General features: G+C 27.5%; 2 protein-coding genes, 1 non-coding gene and 2 pseudogenes across 3 annotated transcripts; 2 read left to right on the forward strand and 3 right to left on the reverse strand.

Annotated features, from left to right (window-relative positions):
• Positions 1-425: 425 nt before the first annotated feature.
• On the reverse strand, positions 426-1,655 carry LOC149059054 (uncharacterized). Its single transcript, XM_089218535.1, has one exon. It carries the CDS (start codon positions 1,653-1,655, stop codon positions 426-428), a length of 1,230 nt encoding a protein of 409 aa, XP_089074661.1.
• Positions 1,656-3,758: 2,103 nt separating this feature from the next.
• Positions 3,759-4,857, forward strand: LOC149059055 (uncharacterized; annotated as a pseudogene).
• A 267-nt stretch (positions 4,858-5,124) lies between these two features.
• On the reverse strand, positions 5,125-5,197 carry TRNAT-UGU (transfer RNA threonine (anticodon UGU)). Its single transcript has one exon. It is a non-coding gene; the product is annotated as a tRNA-Thr (tRNA).
• A 4,990-nt stretch (positions 5,198-10,187) lies between these two features.
• LOC149059057 (uncharacterized) lies at positions 10,188-11,417 on the reverse strand. The gene has a single exon (XM_089218536.1). The coding sequence runs from the start codon at positions 11,415-11,417 to the stop codon at positions 10,188-10,190; it is 1,230 nt and encodes a 409-aa protein (XP_089074662.1).
• A 2,094-nt stretch (positions 11,418-13,511) lies between these two features.
• Positions 13,512-14,610, forward strand: LOC149059058 (uncharacterized; annotated as a pseudogene).
• Positions 14,611-14,816: the final 206 nt, after the last annotated feature.

Genomic DNA, 14,816 nt, shown 5'->3' on the forward strand with positions numbered 1-14,816 from the left:
TTTTTAAATATATCAATGAAACATATCATATCATATTAAAATAAATGTTTAAGAATTTAGGTAATGGATGCAATGATTCTATATAAATTATATAGGAATAACGAGAATATTTATTGTAAATTATTATTATTATATGAAAAAAAATTAACCTATAGTCGGTTTCACAACACTAGGCACTCGATCACAGCGCGACCCGTGGACTAAAATTGCAATTCCATTGTTTCTCAAATGCGCGCCAATTTATAATCTTGTTTATTTTTTTTTAATAATTTTTAATGATAAAGAAAACATTTTTTTTTACAGTTTATTAGAATATATATATAATTTTTAAGTAGATTAAATATAATTTGTGTACACATAAGTATTTTTTTTATACAATAAATCAAAATAATTAAATTAATTACAGTCATATTTAATAAGAAAAATTAAGATCCTTCGCTGTCGCTCTCGCTATCACTGCTTTCATCAGGATTGATCGTCATTATTATTGGTGTCAAAATTTCGTCTCTTAATCCTTCTTTGATGAAATCCTCCTCTTGCAGGTTATGGCAGTGATCGGTACATTTTTTCCAGTTTTCAACAGTTACTGAGTCCAATGCGTCATTTAACAATTTTTCGACATCCGCAAATTTAAAAGTTGTATTATTTTTAGCGACTTCCCCTTTTACCTGTGCCCATATTAACTCGATGGGATTGTATTGGCAATGGTATGGCGGCAAACGTACAACTTCGTGGCCCATTTGAAGTGCAATTTCATCGAGTTCATATTTTTTTTCTTTGGGTATTAAAGACTTTACAATTTCGCGTAATTCACTGAGTGTTTGTAATGGAGAAAAATCTACTCCATTTTCTCTGAGCCATTGTTGAACACTCGATTTTATGGCATTAGACTTTGGGTAATCGACAGAAAGAACCGAATGGTAAGATGCGTTATCCATAACAATTACGCAAGGTTCCTCCAAATTGTTGAGCATATCAACAAACCATTTCTTAAATATTGTGGAGTTCATTTGTGTGTGGTAATCTGGATGTGTAGCATTCGATTTGCAGCGTAATACTAATTTTGAACGATTTACAAAACCAAATTTACTTGATCCAGCATGGCAAATAAGTAATCGAGCTCCTTTCCCAGTAGGTACCTTTAACCCTTCAGTATTTTGATCATTTTGCCAAATTTGACCACGCGTATGATTTTGATTGACCCAAGTTTCATCCAAGTAAACTACAGGTCGAGTGTCATTACTTTGACGAAGGTTGCACATTTTACGTAAAAATTTTACGCGCATAGCTACAATATCATTTCGTTCCATGAGAAATCGTCTGCCGTCGTTACATTTTTTATATTTGAAATTTAAAGATCTCAAAATTCGCCACATTGAAGTTCTAGACCCTTCATAACCCGTTTTTTCTTTATAAGCACTTAAAATTTTTTGTGTAGTTGGGTACTCACGGTTATCATAAAATGCATGCACAGTCCTCCGTACTATGTCCACGTCAAAATCATCAATATGAGTCGCATACTTCACACGTTTGAACGTTTTTCGGGGAGAAGTAAATTTCGGTTCCGACTCAGATTCTGAACACGAAGACTTCGATGCCTCAGACGTTATACGCTTCACAGTCCTGACGCTCACTTCACATGCATCTGCAGTCATTTGCTGAGTTTGTTTAAAAAAATTGGCCACTTCAAGATTCGTTTTTTCGTTTGACAATTTTTTAAAAAACTTATAAACATTAAAAATTGTTTTTTTTGTTTGGGAGTGAATATCAGGACGAATAGACATTATAAATTATTTATAGTAGGTAGCTAAATAGTTTAAAAAAAACTGTGAAAATTGCAGTTAAAATGTTAGAATATTCAAATATCTGATAGTAATAGCGGGAATACGTGCGTACGTCACAAAATGTTATAGAAAACAAGTAAATACAAAAATGCGCAACGGATCACGGTTGTACCCAACGGTTGTTGCTACCCTCTCCCGTTTTGTATAACACAGCAAGACGTGTATACGTACACGTGACGTGGCAACGAGCAAAATACTTCGAAATAATAACAGGTGTTCTTAAATATACAATGGTAACTAAAATGTGAAACATACCTAAACAGCTGCGGCTATTATATTTTTTTTAAATTTTGCGCGTTTTTATAGAACATTTTTTGAACGCCTGACGATAATTGGCCACGGGTCGCGCTGTGATCGAGTGCCTAGTGTTGTGAAACCGACTATAGTTTATAGGTATCTATCTATGTATGATGTGAGTATGAATGATAGTATAAAATTGATGAGGATATAAATTCATAAACAAACATAGTGTAGATAAGTTTTTTTTCTTTTTGAAATAATTCATTATTTGAAAATATCAAGTTATTATATAATTACCTATATCCATATCAATTTTATACTATCATACATACTCACATACATAGATAGATATCTATAAACTCGCTTAATTTTTTTTATATAATAATAATAATTTACAATAAATATTCTCGTTATTCTTATATAATTTATATAGAATCATTACATCCATTACCTAAATTCTTAAACATTTATTTTAATATGATATGATATGTTTACAATAATATAGTATATATATTTAAAAATATTTAGCTAAATATATTAGAAATCAATAATCCTATACTCTTTTAATTATAAATAATAACTCAACCTCAAAATAATTGAAAATATTATATCAATCATATCTTTTATTTACTTAACACTATTTAATAATCAGATACATAGATATTATATTTATATATAATATCAATATCCCATTATCAAATCAAACATTTTTCTAATATCACAACATCATTACAATTATGATGGTAGCTAACAACTTAATGATTGAAAGTTATCTAATTCAATCAATGGAATATATCGTAAAACTCATACATATTATCTAAAATATCATCTTAGATAGGTGTTCATAATGATAATTTAGTAAAACCTATGATATTTAGTTGATAGACTTAAATATATTTAATTACCTATTAGACAAATATATCACACTTTAATATACTGTTTACTATAGTATCAAAAATTAAATATGTTATTATGAGATGTGTAGGTGTTATTACACTTTCAATTAACCTTTAATGTCTATCGAAACGTTAACAGTCATCAATAATATTATAAACGTTTAATTAAATTAAAATTATATACATCATACGGTATATCTTCTATCAATCTAGTGATTACATACTATACGTAATATCGATGATAGAGAATACAATATACAATGAAAAAATTATTAAGAGAAGATTTATTAAGGTTAATAGAAATTATAAGTATATCAATTTTAAATAAAGGCTGTATTAAGTTAAATACTAACGAATTAACAATGATTAATTAATTGATTTAAGATAATTATTTATGATAAACATATATATCATGATTAATTAAATTATATATTTCTAACTAACCTGAATAAGAAAATTAAATAATATTATACTACTATTTATAACATACCGTCAATATATCACCTGATAATTAGTGATATTATGTAACTATCACTCGAAATTCTTAAAATTGTATTATGAAAATGTGAGAGTGTACAACTTTTAATTGTTTTTTAATGATCTATATATAGTAAACAAAACTATTAAACCTATTTCATCACAATATTTTAGGTATAAATAAAGCATACCGATGTCGAGAATATCATCAGATGTGATACAATTGCTTAACTGATAAGTTGTTATTCTATTTAATTAAAATCATTTTTATACCATGAAAATTGTACAAGTTTTTCCAACAATGGCTGGTTCAATCACGGATAATGTGGCTATATACAAGAAAACCTTTACATATATCTCACCGACACCACCTTTAGAGCTCATCGATTCTTCTAACTATACGTTAAACTTTGAGAAACGTAAGTTTATACACATTGGAATCAATCCTAGTGATATGTTCAGAGTAGCTGTGCAAATAATAACCCCATCACGTTATGTTAATATTTCAAATGAGTTTCTCAAGCAGATATTTTCACTAATGGATAATATCTTATCATTCATTTTGAAACAGCCTGGAAAGTATAAAAGAACCATATTTCTCGAGACAGAGAATTTCAAATTATCTAGTATGATGTATAGCGGGGAAAACACCTTAGTAATAGAGTGTAAGACACATGATGGATGTCGAATTCTTTTTAAATCGTACAGAACTCATACGACTTCAATGTCTAGAATGGTGTATTTCTGAAATAATTATACGAAAATCAACTATCATACAACCAATCATCTTAAATCAATTTGAAATATTCACCGAGTATCTTGATAGAGAACTTAGTAAAATGGAATCCATACCAAGAACGAGTGAAGAAATGATTATATTTATTAAAAATATACACGATAATCACATTATTGAAAATAGTCCTAAGCATGATGTTAATTTCATCAGTCAACTCAAAATGTTTGGATATACACAATTAGCAGAACATTCGATACAACGTTGGAATAGGGAGATGACGTCATCAGAGGTATGTTAAAAAAAATATATTTATACCTCTTATAAAAAAATAATAATAAATTAATTATTTTTAGCTATTTAATAGAAATGCGACTTCACCAACCTCACCAACAAACATCATTGTAGACAAACATTTGATACACAAAATGAGGAAGGAGGTGTTTTCAAAGCAGAGGTAATTTATAAAATAATGATAATAAAATTTATAATTGTTTTATATTTGTATACTTTTCAGTCATACGATTCAATTCATGATCTACTCCAATCATTTGATGCTAATGATGGTTCTGATTTTTTCAACACACAACACTCACCTCATCCACTAACGTACGCTACTTTTCCAAGATCATTACACAGAATAAAAAGAGTAAACTCGTTTCAATAATTGTAATGAATTAACAATTTATATGAAATAAAAAAAAAAGATATGATATAATATATTATACATGTTTTCATTTATTGAAATAATATTAAGTTTTAAAATCGGTATTCTTACTTAACTATATTTCAAAGTGTTTATTATTTTATTATATTAAATATAACTTTCATTTTATTTCCATTTTAAAGATTATCATTAAGTTTAAATGTAAGCAGTACTCATCTGAATTTACACATAATCCTCATTCAACCTTATAGTAAAAAATAAATGTCATGCCTCCAGAGAGAATTGAACTCCCGACCTCTGGTTTACAAGACCAATGCTCTAACCACTGAACTATAGAGGCTATATATCAAAAAGTGATTAAATTTCAAGTATATCCACTATACCGAACTATGATATATATATACATACATACATACATACATACATCTATAGATTCTAAATATAGATTTATTATCATACATAATATGAAGATTACATATACATTTAAATATATTATATATATATATAAATACATAATCAAACATAGTCCAGATAATTTTTTTAAATAATTCATCATTTGGAAATATGAAGTTACTATATAATTATACCTACATAAATTTTATACTATCATACATAATCACATACCTTAAATACTTAAACATTTATTTTAATATGATATGATATGTTTACAATAATATGATATATATATATATATATTTAAAAATATCTTAATGCTATGGAAAACTCTACACATATAATATATATGTATATGTATATATTATTAGAGATATGAATGGTGGTATATGAAAAGGATATCATATTATAATATATAGAATCATAGGATCTAAATGAGATAATAATATTATATTCTACATTATACGAAAAATTTATATACTTAGAAAATATGATAATAATAAATATATTTAAATATAACCTAAGCTTATCACTTACATGTTGATTCTTACTTCATCCCCCATCTCTCTCACTTACATATCTATCATATACATACGGAGTGTTATTATAAATATCTAAATGATGGTAATCATATCATCAACATGATGCTATTTACTTCTAAATAATAACAACTATATTATCTTACAAATATATTTACTCGCTTCCATGTATGTTTTTATCTTATAATATAAACCTAAGCTTATCACTTACATGTTGATCCTCACCTCACCCTCCATCACTCTCATATACCTATATACATACATTCATACATACCTATATCTATATCACTATACCTATTGAGCTAAAGTATAAAATATGTAAGTATCATATATATATTATTAGAGATATGAATGGTGGTATATGAAAAGGATATCGTATTATAATATATCCTCACCTCACCCTCCATCACTCTCATATATATCGATCATATACATGTAAGATGTTATCTTATCATAGATATCTAAATGATGGTAATCATATCACTAACATGATGCTATTTACATCTAAATAATAACACTCATATTATCTTACAAATATATTTATGAAGAATTAAAAGGATGTAAAGGTGAGCAAACTTGTGTGTACTTAATATTAGTATTTACCTAAACACATCCCAACTTAAAACTTGTATAATAGTTGAGAATATCACCACAGCAAGTACTATTAAACCTTCGAACATCACATCTACATTTGCATCCGCATCTATGACGAATTTAATAACGAAACCCATGACTGTATCAATCCCATTGACAACAACGTCCACTGAAGTTCCAAAAAGTACTTTATTTGTGAATTCCACGACTTCTCGTTCCATCAATCCCCATGTAACAATCGCGAGTCCTAATATCTCATCGATTATTCCAAAAATAGTGATGGACATTCATAATAATAATTCAAAAATAATCAGTACACCTTTAATGACAATAATCCCTAATCTCTAGCTCAACAATCGAACCTGTTACAATAAACAAAACTTTGGCTACCAAAAAGTTAAATATTACACATACGCCTACTGTGATCACTGTGATTTTATGTGGTTTTTTGTGTGTCCAAACACCGAAAAAGTATACTATTTCAACAATACTTAACAGGCTCACTACAAGAAATAGACCTAAAGTTCCTCTGATTGATACTTTATTGAACAAATCATTAATTACGTATAAATCATTATTTTAAATAGTAGTAGTATGTTTTGGTAGGTTCTGTATACCCCGCAAAACCGGCGAATCCGGCTACCCCGCCCGCCCTATGGTTCGAGCTATCGCGACCGTGCTCAGCCGTGCCCCCTCCCCTCTCATCCATGTCATGCCCTACCCATCCCCCTCCCATCTATACTTATCACATACCCCCCCCCCCTCCCACAAAAAAAAAATATATTTTTAATAATTTTGAGATAAGTAAATTAAATAATATACTCTCCCCTCTCATCCATCACATACCATACCCTACCCATCCCGCTACCATTCATGCTCAGTCTTACCCCCCCTCCTCTTATCTATTCCTATCATATACATACCCCTCTATTTATGTATATACCTTCCTCCCCACCCTCTTCTATATAGTAGAAATTATATATTATATATATTCAAATATAATACATTGAGATATTGTATACAACTACCAGCGGATGAAAGTATTGGAAATGTTATTAAGAAAGTCTTCCACTTTTAATTATCCTTTAATAAATTCTGAAGTGTTAATAGCCTTCGATAATATTATAAACAATCAAATCTAATTTAAATGATATTCAATTATCTTATTTCGATAGTAATATACATTTAAGTATAAGATTATATGTATTTCAATATAAATAATATTTATACATATTTAATACATATTATGTAGAGTGGGTGTTTATATAACATTAGCAATACCAATAATATAATTAGCTACTATATTTTTTCTATTAGCCTAGAAATTTCACATTCAAACCAAACTCAGTAGAAAAATTACATTATTATATTTATATTAACATGATAGATCAAGTTTTCTAATATCTTAACTGTATATATCAATATGTTATGATAAACCTATTATGAAAAATAGATATACCATATACTTTAACACTATGTAACGAGGTCAGATAAATCATATATAAGATGGCTGATTTCCTATCATATACATACAACCTCCTCCTAAAAATCCTCTTCCATTCTCCTATCAATATACGGTCTTACGCTTACCTCCTCCAATCCAAAAATAGTCTTACCCCTCTTATTCATGTTTATTATAGAAAATATACTATATTATTATACATATCCATACTCTACAATCTACCTATACCTATCTGATTGATCATATACTTCGCGATCGAGTTCATGTGTAAAGAAATAATATCGAGTATTATTCATATTTAATTAAATAATATTGAGTATAATATCTATTATGTAAATTCGAATATAATATTATATTAGTATAATTTATATTGATATTTTATTATGAAAGTGTATCACTTTTAATTATCCTTTAATAACTGTTGGAGGGGTAATAGCTATCGATAATATATTATAAACGATGTATTCTAATTTAAATCATATTCGATTTTCTTCTCCCAAAAATAATATATACCTACATAGGAGAAAAATTATATTTAACTACCATATAAATATATTACACTTTTTAATTTTAATGATATGTGAAATATCTCTCTATAATGTAATGATTAAGCATTATGTAGGTATATGTTACTATAGGTATCACACATTGATATATTATATACAACTAGTTGGAATAAAACTCTTGAAAATGTTATTACAGACCGTGAAAAATTGTTTTTACTTATATAATTATCCTTTAATAACTAACAAAGTTTTAATAATCAGTAATAATATTATAAAACAATCGAATCTAATTTAAACGATGTTCGATTATCTTCTATCGAAAGTAATATGTCCTTAAGTGAAAAATTATATTTAATTATCAGTTAAATATATTACATTTAAATAATATACTGTTCATGAGTATCAAAAATTAAATATATTATTATGAGATGTGAAAGTTTAGTTACACTTTCAATTAATCTTTAATGTCTGTTGAAATGTTAACAGTTTAAACGTTATTATATCTATAATATTCATATTTAAATTAATAACATCATCTTATAATTATAGCTACTATTATAATATTTCCAATCAGAATACATATGTAATATTGAGTATTACCCCTTCAAACTTTGAAGGAATATCCATACTAAAGTAATAATATACTAGTATTCATTTTTTTATAATTAAAATAATACAGTAAAACCTTAAAAAAAAAAAAAAAATAATTTAAGTATATCAGAGTCTTTGACGACATCATCAGTGACGTCGGTGATCACGATGATACTAAAAATTCCCCCCCCCCCCATATTGTAAAACATTTAATATCTATGTGTAAAATATATGTGTAGAGTGGTTTGGTATAAAATATTTATATTTAGATATTATAGTCATGTATATGAAAAGTAAGCATTAGCTCTAATGATGTTATTATATTATTACTATCTATATCATAACGAATGAGGTATATATCACTATACATGTCTCCACGAGCTTTGATTTCACTCAAATATTACACACGTAGATACGAGTACTCTAATCTAATTACCAGCTCAATAGGTATAGTGTTACAGATATAGATATGTATGAATGTATGTATATAGGTATATTTATATGAATTATACTATATTATAAGATAAAAACATACATGAAAGTGAGTAAATATATTTGTAAGATAATAATGAGTGTTATTATTTAGATGTAAATAGCATTATGTTAGTGATATGATTACCATCATTTAGATATCTATGATAAGATAACATCTTACATGTATATGATTGATATGTATGAGAGAGATGGATGGTGAGGTGAGGATCAACATGTAAGTGATAAACTTAGGTTATATTTAAATAAATTATATATATATATATATATATATATATATAATATACATATATATTATATGCGTAGAGTTTTCCATAACATTAAGATATTTTTAAATATATCAATGAAACATATCATATCATATTAAAATAAATGTTTAAGAATTTAGGTAATGGATGCAATGATTCTATATAAATTATATAGGAATAACGAGAATATTTATTGTAAATTATTATTATTATATGAAAAAAAATTAACCTATAGTCGGTTTCACAACACTAGGCACTCGATCACAGCGCGACCCGTGGACTAAAATTGCAATTCCATTGTTTCTCAAATGCGCGCCAATTTATAATCTTGTTTATTTTTTTTTAATAATTTTTAATGATAAAGAAAACATTTTTTTTTACAGTTTATTAGAATATATATATAATTTTTAAGTAGATTAAATATAATTTGTGTACACATAAGTATTTTTTTTATACAATAAATCAAAATAATTAAATTAATTACAGTCATATTTAATAAGAAAAATTAAGATCCTTCGCTGTCGCTCTCGCTATCACTGCTTTCATCAGGATTGATCGTCATTATTATTGGTGTCAAAATTTCGTCTCTTAATCCTTCTTTGATGAAATCCTCCTCTTGCAGGTTATGGCAGTGATCGGTACATTTTTTCCAGTTTTCAACAGTTACTGAGTCCAATGCGTCATTTAACAATTTTTCGACATCCGCAAATTTAAAAGTTGTATTATTTTTAGCGACTTCCCCTTTTACCTGTGCCCATATTAACTCGATGGGATTGTATTGGCAATGGTATGGCGGCAAACGTACAACTTCGTGGCCCATTTGAAGTGCAATTTCATCGAGTTCATATTTTTTTTCTTTGGGTATTAAAGACTTTACAATTTCGCGTAATTCACTGAGTGTTTGTAATGGAGAAAAATCTACTCCATTTTCTCTGAGCCATTGTTGAACACTCGATTTTATGGCATTAGACTTTGGGTAATCGACAGAAAGAACCGAATGGTAAGATGCGTTATCCATAACAATTACGCAAGGTTCCTCCAAATTGTTGAGCATATCAACAAACCATTTCTTAAATATTGTGGAGTTCATTTGTGTGTGGTAATCTGGATGTGTAGCATTCGATTTGCAGCGTAATACTAATTTTGAACGATTTACAAAACCAAATTTACTTGATCCAGCATGGCAAATAAGTAATCGAGCTCCTTTCCCAGTAGGTACCTTTAACCCTTCAGTATTTTGATCATTTTGCCAAATTTGACCACGCGTATGATTTTGATTGACCCAAGTTTCATCCAAGTAAACTACAGGTCGAGTGTCATTACTTTGACGAAGGTTGCACATTTTACGTAAAAATTTTACGCGCATAGCTACAATATCATTTCGTTCCATGAGAAATCGTCTGCCGTCGTTACATTTTTTATATTTGAAATTTAAAGATCTCAAAATTCGCCACATTGAAGTTCTAGACCCTTCATAACCCGTTTTTTCTTTATAAGCACTTAAAATTTTTTGTGTAGTTGGGTACTCACGGTTATCATAAAATGCATGCACAGTCCTCCGTACTATGTCCACGTCAAAATCATCAATATGAGTCGCATACTTCACACGTTTGAACGTTTTTCGGGGAGAAGTAAATTTCGGTTCCGACTCAGATTCTGAACACGAAGACTTCGATGCCTCAGACGTTATACGCTTCACAGTCCTGACGCTCACTTCACATGCATCTGCAGTCATTTGCTGAGTTTGTTTAAAAAAATTGGCCACTTCAAGATTCGTTTACAATTTTTTAAAAAACTTATAAACATTAAAAATTGTTTTTTTTGTTTGGGAGTGAATATCAGGACGAATAGACATTATAAATTATTTATAGTAGGTAGCTAAATAGTTTAAAAAAAACTGTGAAAATTGCAGTTAAAATGTTAGAATATTCAAATATCTGATAGTAATAGCGGGAATACGTGCGTACGTCACAAAATGTTATAGAAAACAAGTAAATACAAAAATGCGCAACGGATCACGGTTGTACCCAACAGTTGTTGCTACCCTCTCCCGTTTTGTATAACACAGCAAGACGTGTATACGTACACGTGACGTGGCAACGAGCAAAATACTTCGAAATAATAACAGGTGTTCTTAAATATACAATGGTAACTAAAATGTGAAACATACCTAAACAGCTGCGGCTATTATATTTTTTTTAAATTTTGCGCGTTTTTATAGAACATTTTTTGAACGCCTGACGATAATTGGCCACGGGTCGCGCTGTGATCGAGTGCCTAGTGTTGTGAAACCGACTATAGTTTATAGGTATCTATCTATGTATGATGTGAGTATGAATGATAGTATAAAATTGATGAGGATATAAATTCATAAACAAACATAGTGTAGATAAGTTTTTTTTCTTTTTGAAATAATTCATTATTTGAAAATATCAAGTTATTATATAATTACCTATATCCATATCAATTTTATACTATCATACATACTCACATACATAGATAGATATCTATAAACTCGCTTAATTTTTTTTATATAATAATAATAATTTACAATAAATATTCTCGTTATTCTTATATAATTTATATAGAATCATTACATCCATTACCTAAATTCTTAAACATTTATTTTAATATGATATGATATGTTTACAATAATATAGTATATATATTTAAAAATATTTAGCTAAATATATTAGAAATCAATAATCCTATACTCTTTTAATTATAAATAATAACTCAACCTCAAAATAATTGAAAATATTATATCAATCATATCTTTTATTTACTTAACACTATTTAATAATCAGATACATAGATATTATATTTATATATAATATCAATATCCCATTATCAAATCAAACATTTTTCTAATATCACAACATCATTACAATTATGATGGTAGCTAACAACTTAATGATTGAAAGTTATCTAATTCAATCAATGGAATATATCGTAAAACTCATACATATTATCTAAAATATCATCTTAGATAGGTGTTCATAATGATAATTTAGTAAAACCTATGATATTTAGTTGATAGACTTAAATATATTTAATTACCTATTAGACAAATATATCACACTTTAATATACTGTTTACTATAGTATCAAAAATTAAATATGTTATTATGAGATGTGTAGGTGTTATTACACTTTCAATTAACCTTTAATGTCTATCGAAACGTTAACAGTCATCAATAATATTATAAACGTTTAATTAAATTAAAATTATATACATCATACGGTATATCTTCTATCAATCTAGTGATTACATACTATACGTAATATCGATGATAGAGAATACAATATACAATGAAAAAATTATTAAGAGAAGATTTATTAAGGTTAATAGAAATTATAAGTATATCAATTTTAAATAAAGGCTGTATTAAGTTAAATACTAACGAATTAACAATGATTAATTAATTGATTTAAGATAATTATTTATGATAAACATATATATCATGATTAATTAAATTATATATTTCTAACTAACCTGAATAAGAAAATTAAATAATATTATACTACTATTTATAACATACCGTCAATATATCACCTGATAATTAGTGATATTATGTAACTATCACTCGAAATTCTTAAAATTGTATTATGAAAATGTGAGAGTGTACAACTTTTAATTGTTTTTTAATGATCTATATATAGTAAACAAAACTATTAAACCTATTTCATCACAATATTTTAGGTATAAATAAAGCATACCGATGTCGAGAATATCATCAGATGTGATACAATTGCTTAACTGATAAGTTGTTATTCTATTTAATTAAAATCATTTTTATACCATGAAAATTGTACAAGTTTTTCCAACAATGGCTGGTTCAATCACGGATAATGTGGCTATATACAAGAAAACCTTTACATATATCTCACCGACACCACCTTTAGAGCTCATCGATTCTTCTAACTATACGTTAAACTTTGAGAAACGTAAGTTTATACACATTGGAATCAATCCTAGTGATATGTTCAGAGTAGCTGTGCAAATAATAACCCCATCACGTTATGTTAATATTTCAAATGAGTTTCTCAAGCAGATATTTTCACTAATGGATAATATCTTATCATTCATTTTGAAACAGCCTGGAAAGTATAAAAGAACCATATTTCTCGAGACAGAGAATTTCAAATTATCTAGTATGATGTATAGCGGGGAAAACACCTTAGTAATAGAGTGTAAGACACATGATGGATGTCGAATTCTTTTTAAATCGTACAGAACTCATACGACTTCAATGTCTAGAATGGTGTATTTCTGAAATAATTATACGAAAATCAACTATCATACAACCAATCATCTTAAATCAATTTGAAATATTCACCGAGTATCTTGATAGAGAACTTAGTAAAATGGAATCCATACCAAGAACGAGTGAAGAAATGATTATATTTATTAAAAATATACACGATAATCACATTATTGAAAATAGTCCTAAGCATGATGTTAATTTCATCAGTCAACTCAAAATGTTTGGATATACACAATTAGCAGAACATTCGATACAACGTTGGAATAGGGAGATGACGTCATCAGAGGTATGTTAAAAAAAATATATTTATACCTCTTATAAAAAAATAATAATAAATTAATTATTTTTAGCTATTTAATAGAAATGCGACTTCACCAACCTCACCAACAAACATCATTGTAGACAAACATTTGATACACAAAATGAGGAAGGAGGTGTTTTCAAAGCAGAGGTAATTTATAAAATAATGATAATAAAATTTATAATTGTTTTATATTTGTATACTTTTCAGTCATACGATTCAATTCATGATCTACTCCAATCATTTGATGCTAATGATGGTTCTGATTTTTTCAACACACAACACTCACCTCATCCACTAACGTACGCTACTTTTCCAAGATCATTACACAGAATAAAAAGAGTAAACTCGTTTCAATAATTGTAATGAATTAACAATTTATATGAAATAAAAAAAAAAGATATGATATAATATATTATACATGTTTTCATTTATTGAAATAATATTAAGTTTTAAAATCGGTATTCTTACTTAACTATATTTCAAAGTGTTTATTATTTTATTATATTAAATATAACTTTCATTTTATTTCCATTTTAAAGATTATCATTAAGTTTAAATGTAAG

Source organism: Diuraphis noxia, unplaced genomic scaffold, assembly GCF_037042655.1.
Source record: "Diuraphis noxia isolate RWA-SAM2 unplaced genomic scaffold, SU_Dnox_SAM2 contig0002, whole genome shotgun sequence".
In the NCBI taxonomy this organism is placed as follows: domain Eukaryota; kingdom Metazoa; phylum Arthropoda; class Insecta; order Hemiptera; family Aphididae; genus Diuraphis; species Diuraphis noxia.

Excerpts from the sequence above, each read along its gene's own strand:
- LOC149059057 (XM_089218536.1), bottom strand. The coding sequence starts at position 11,417 with ATGACTGCAGATGCATGTGAAGTGAGCGTCAGGACTGTGAAGCGTATA.
- LOC149059054 (XM_089218535.1), bottom strand. The coding sequence starts at position 1,655 with ATGACTGCAGATGCATGTGAAGTGAGCGTCAGGACTGTGAAGCGTATA.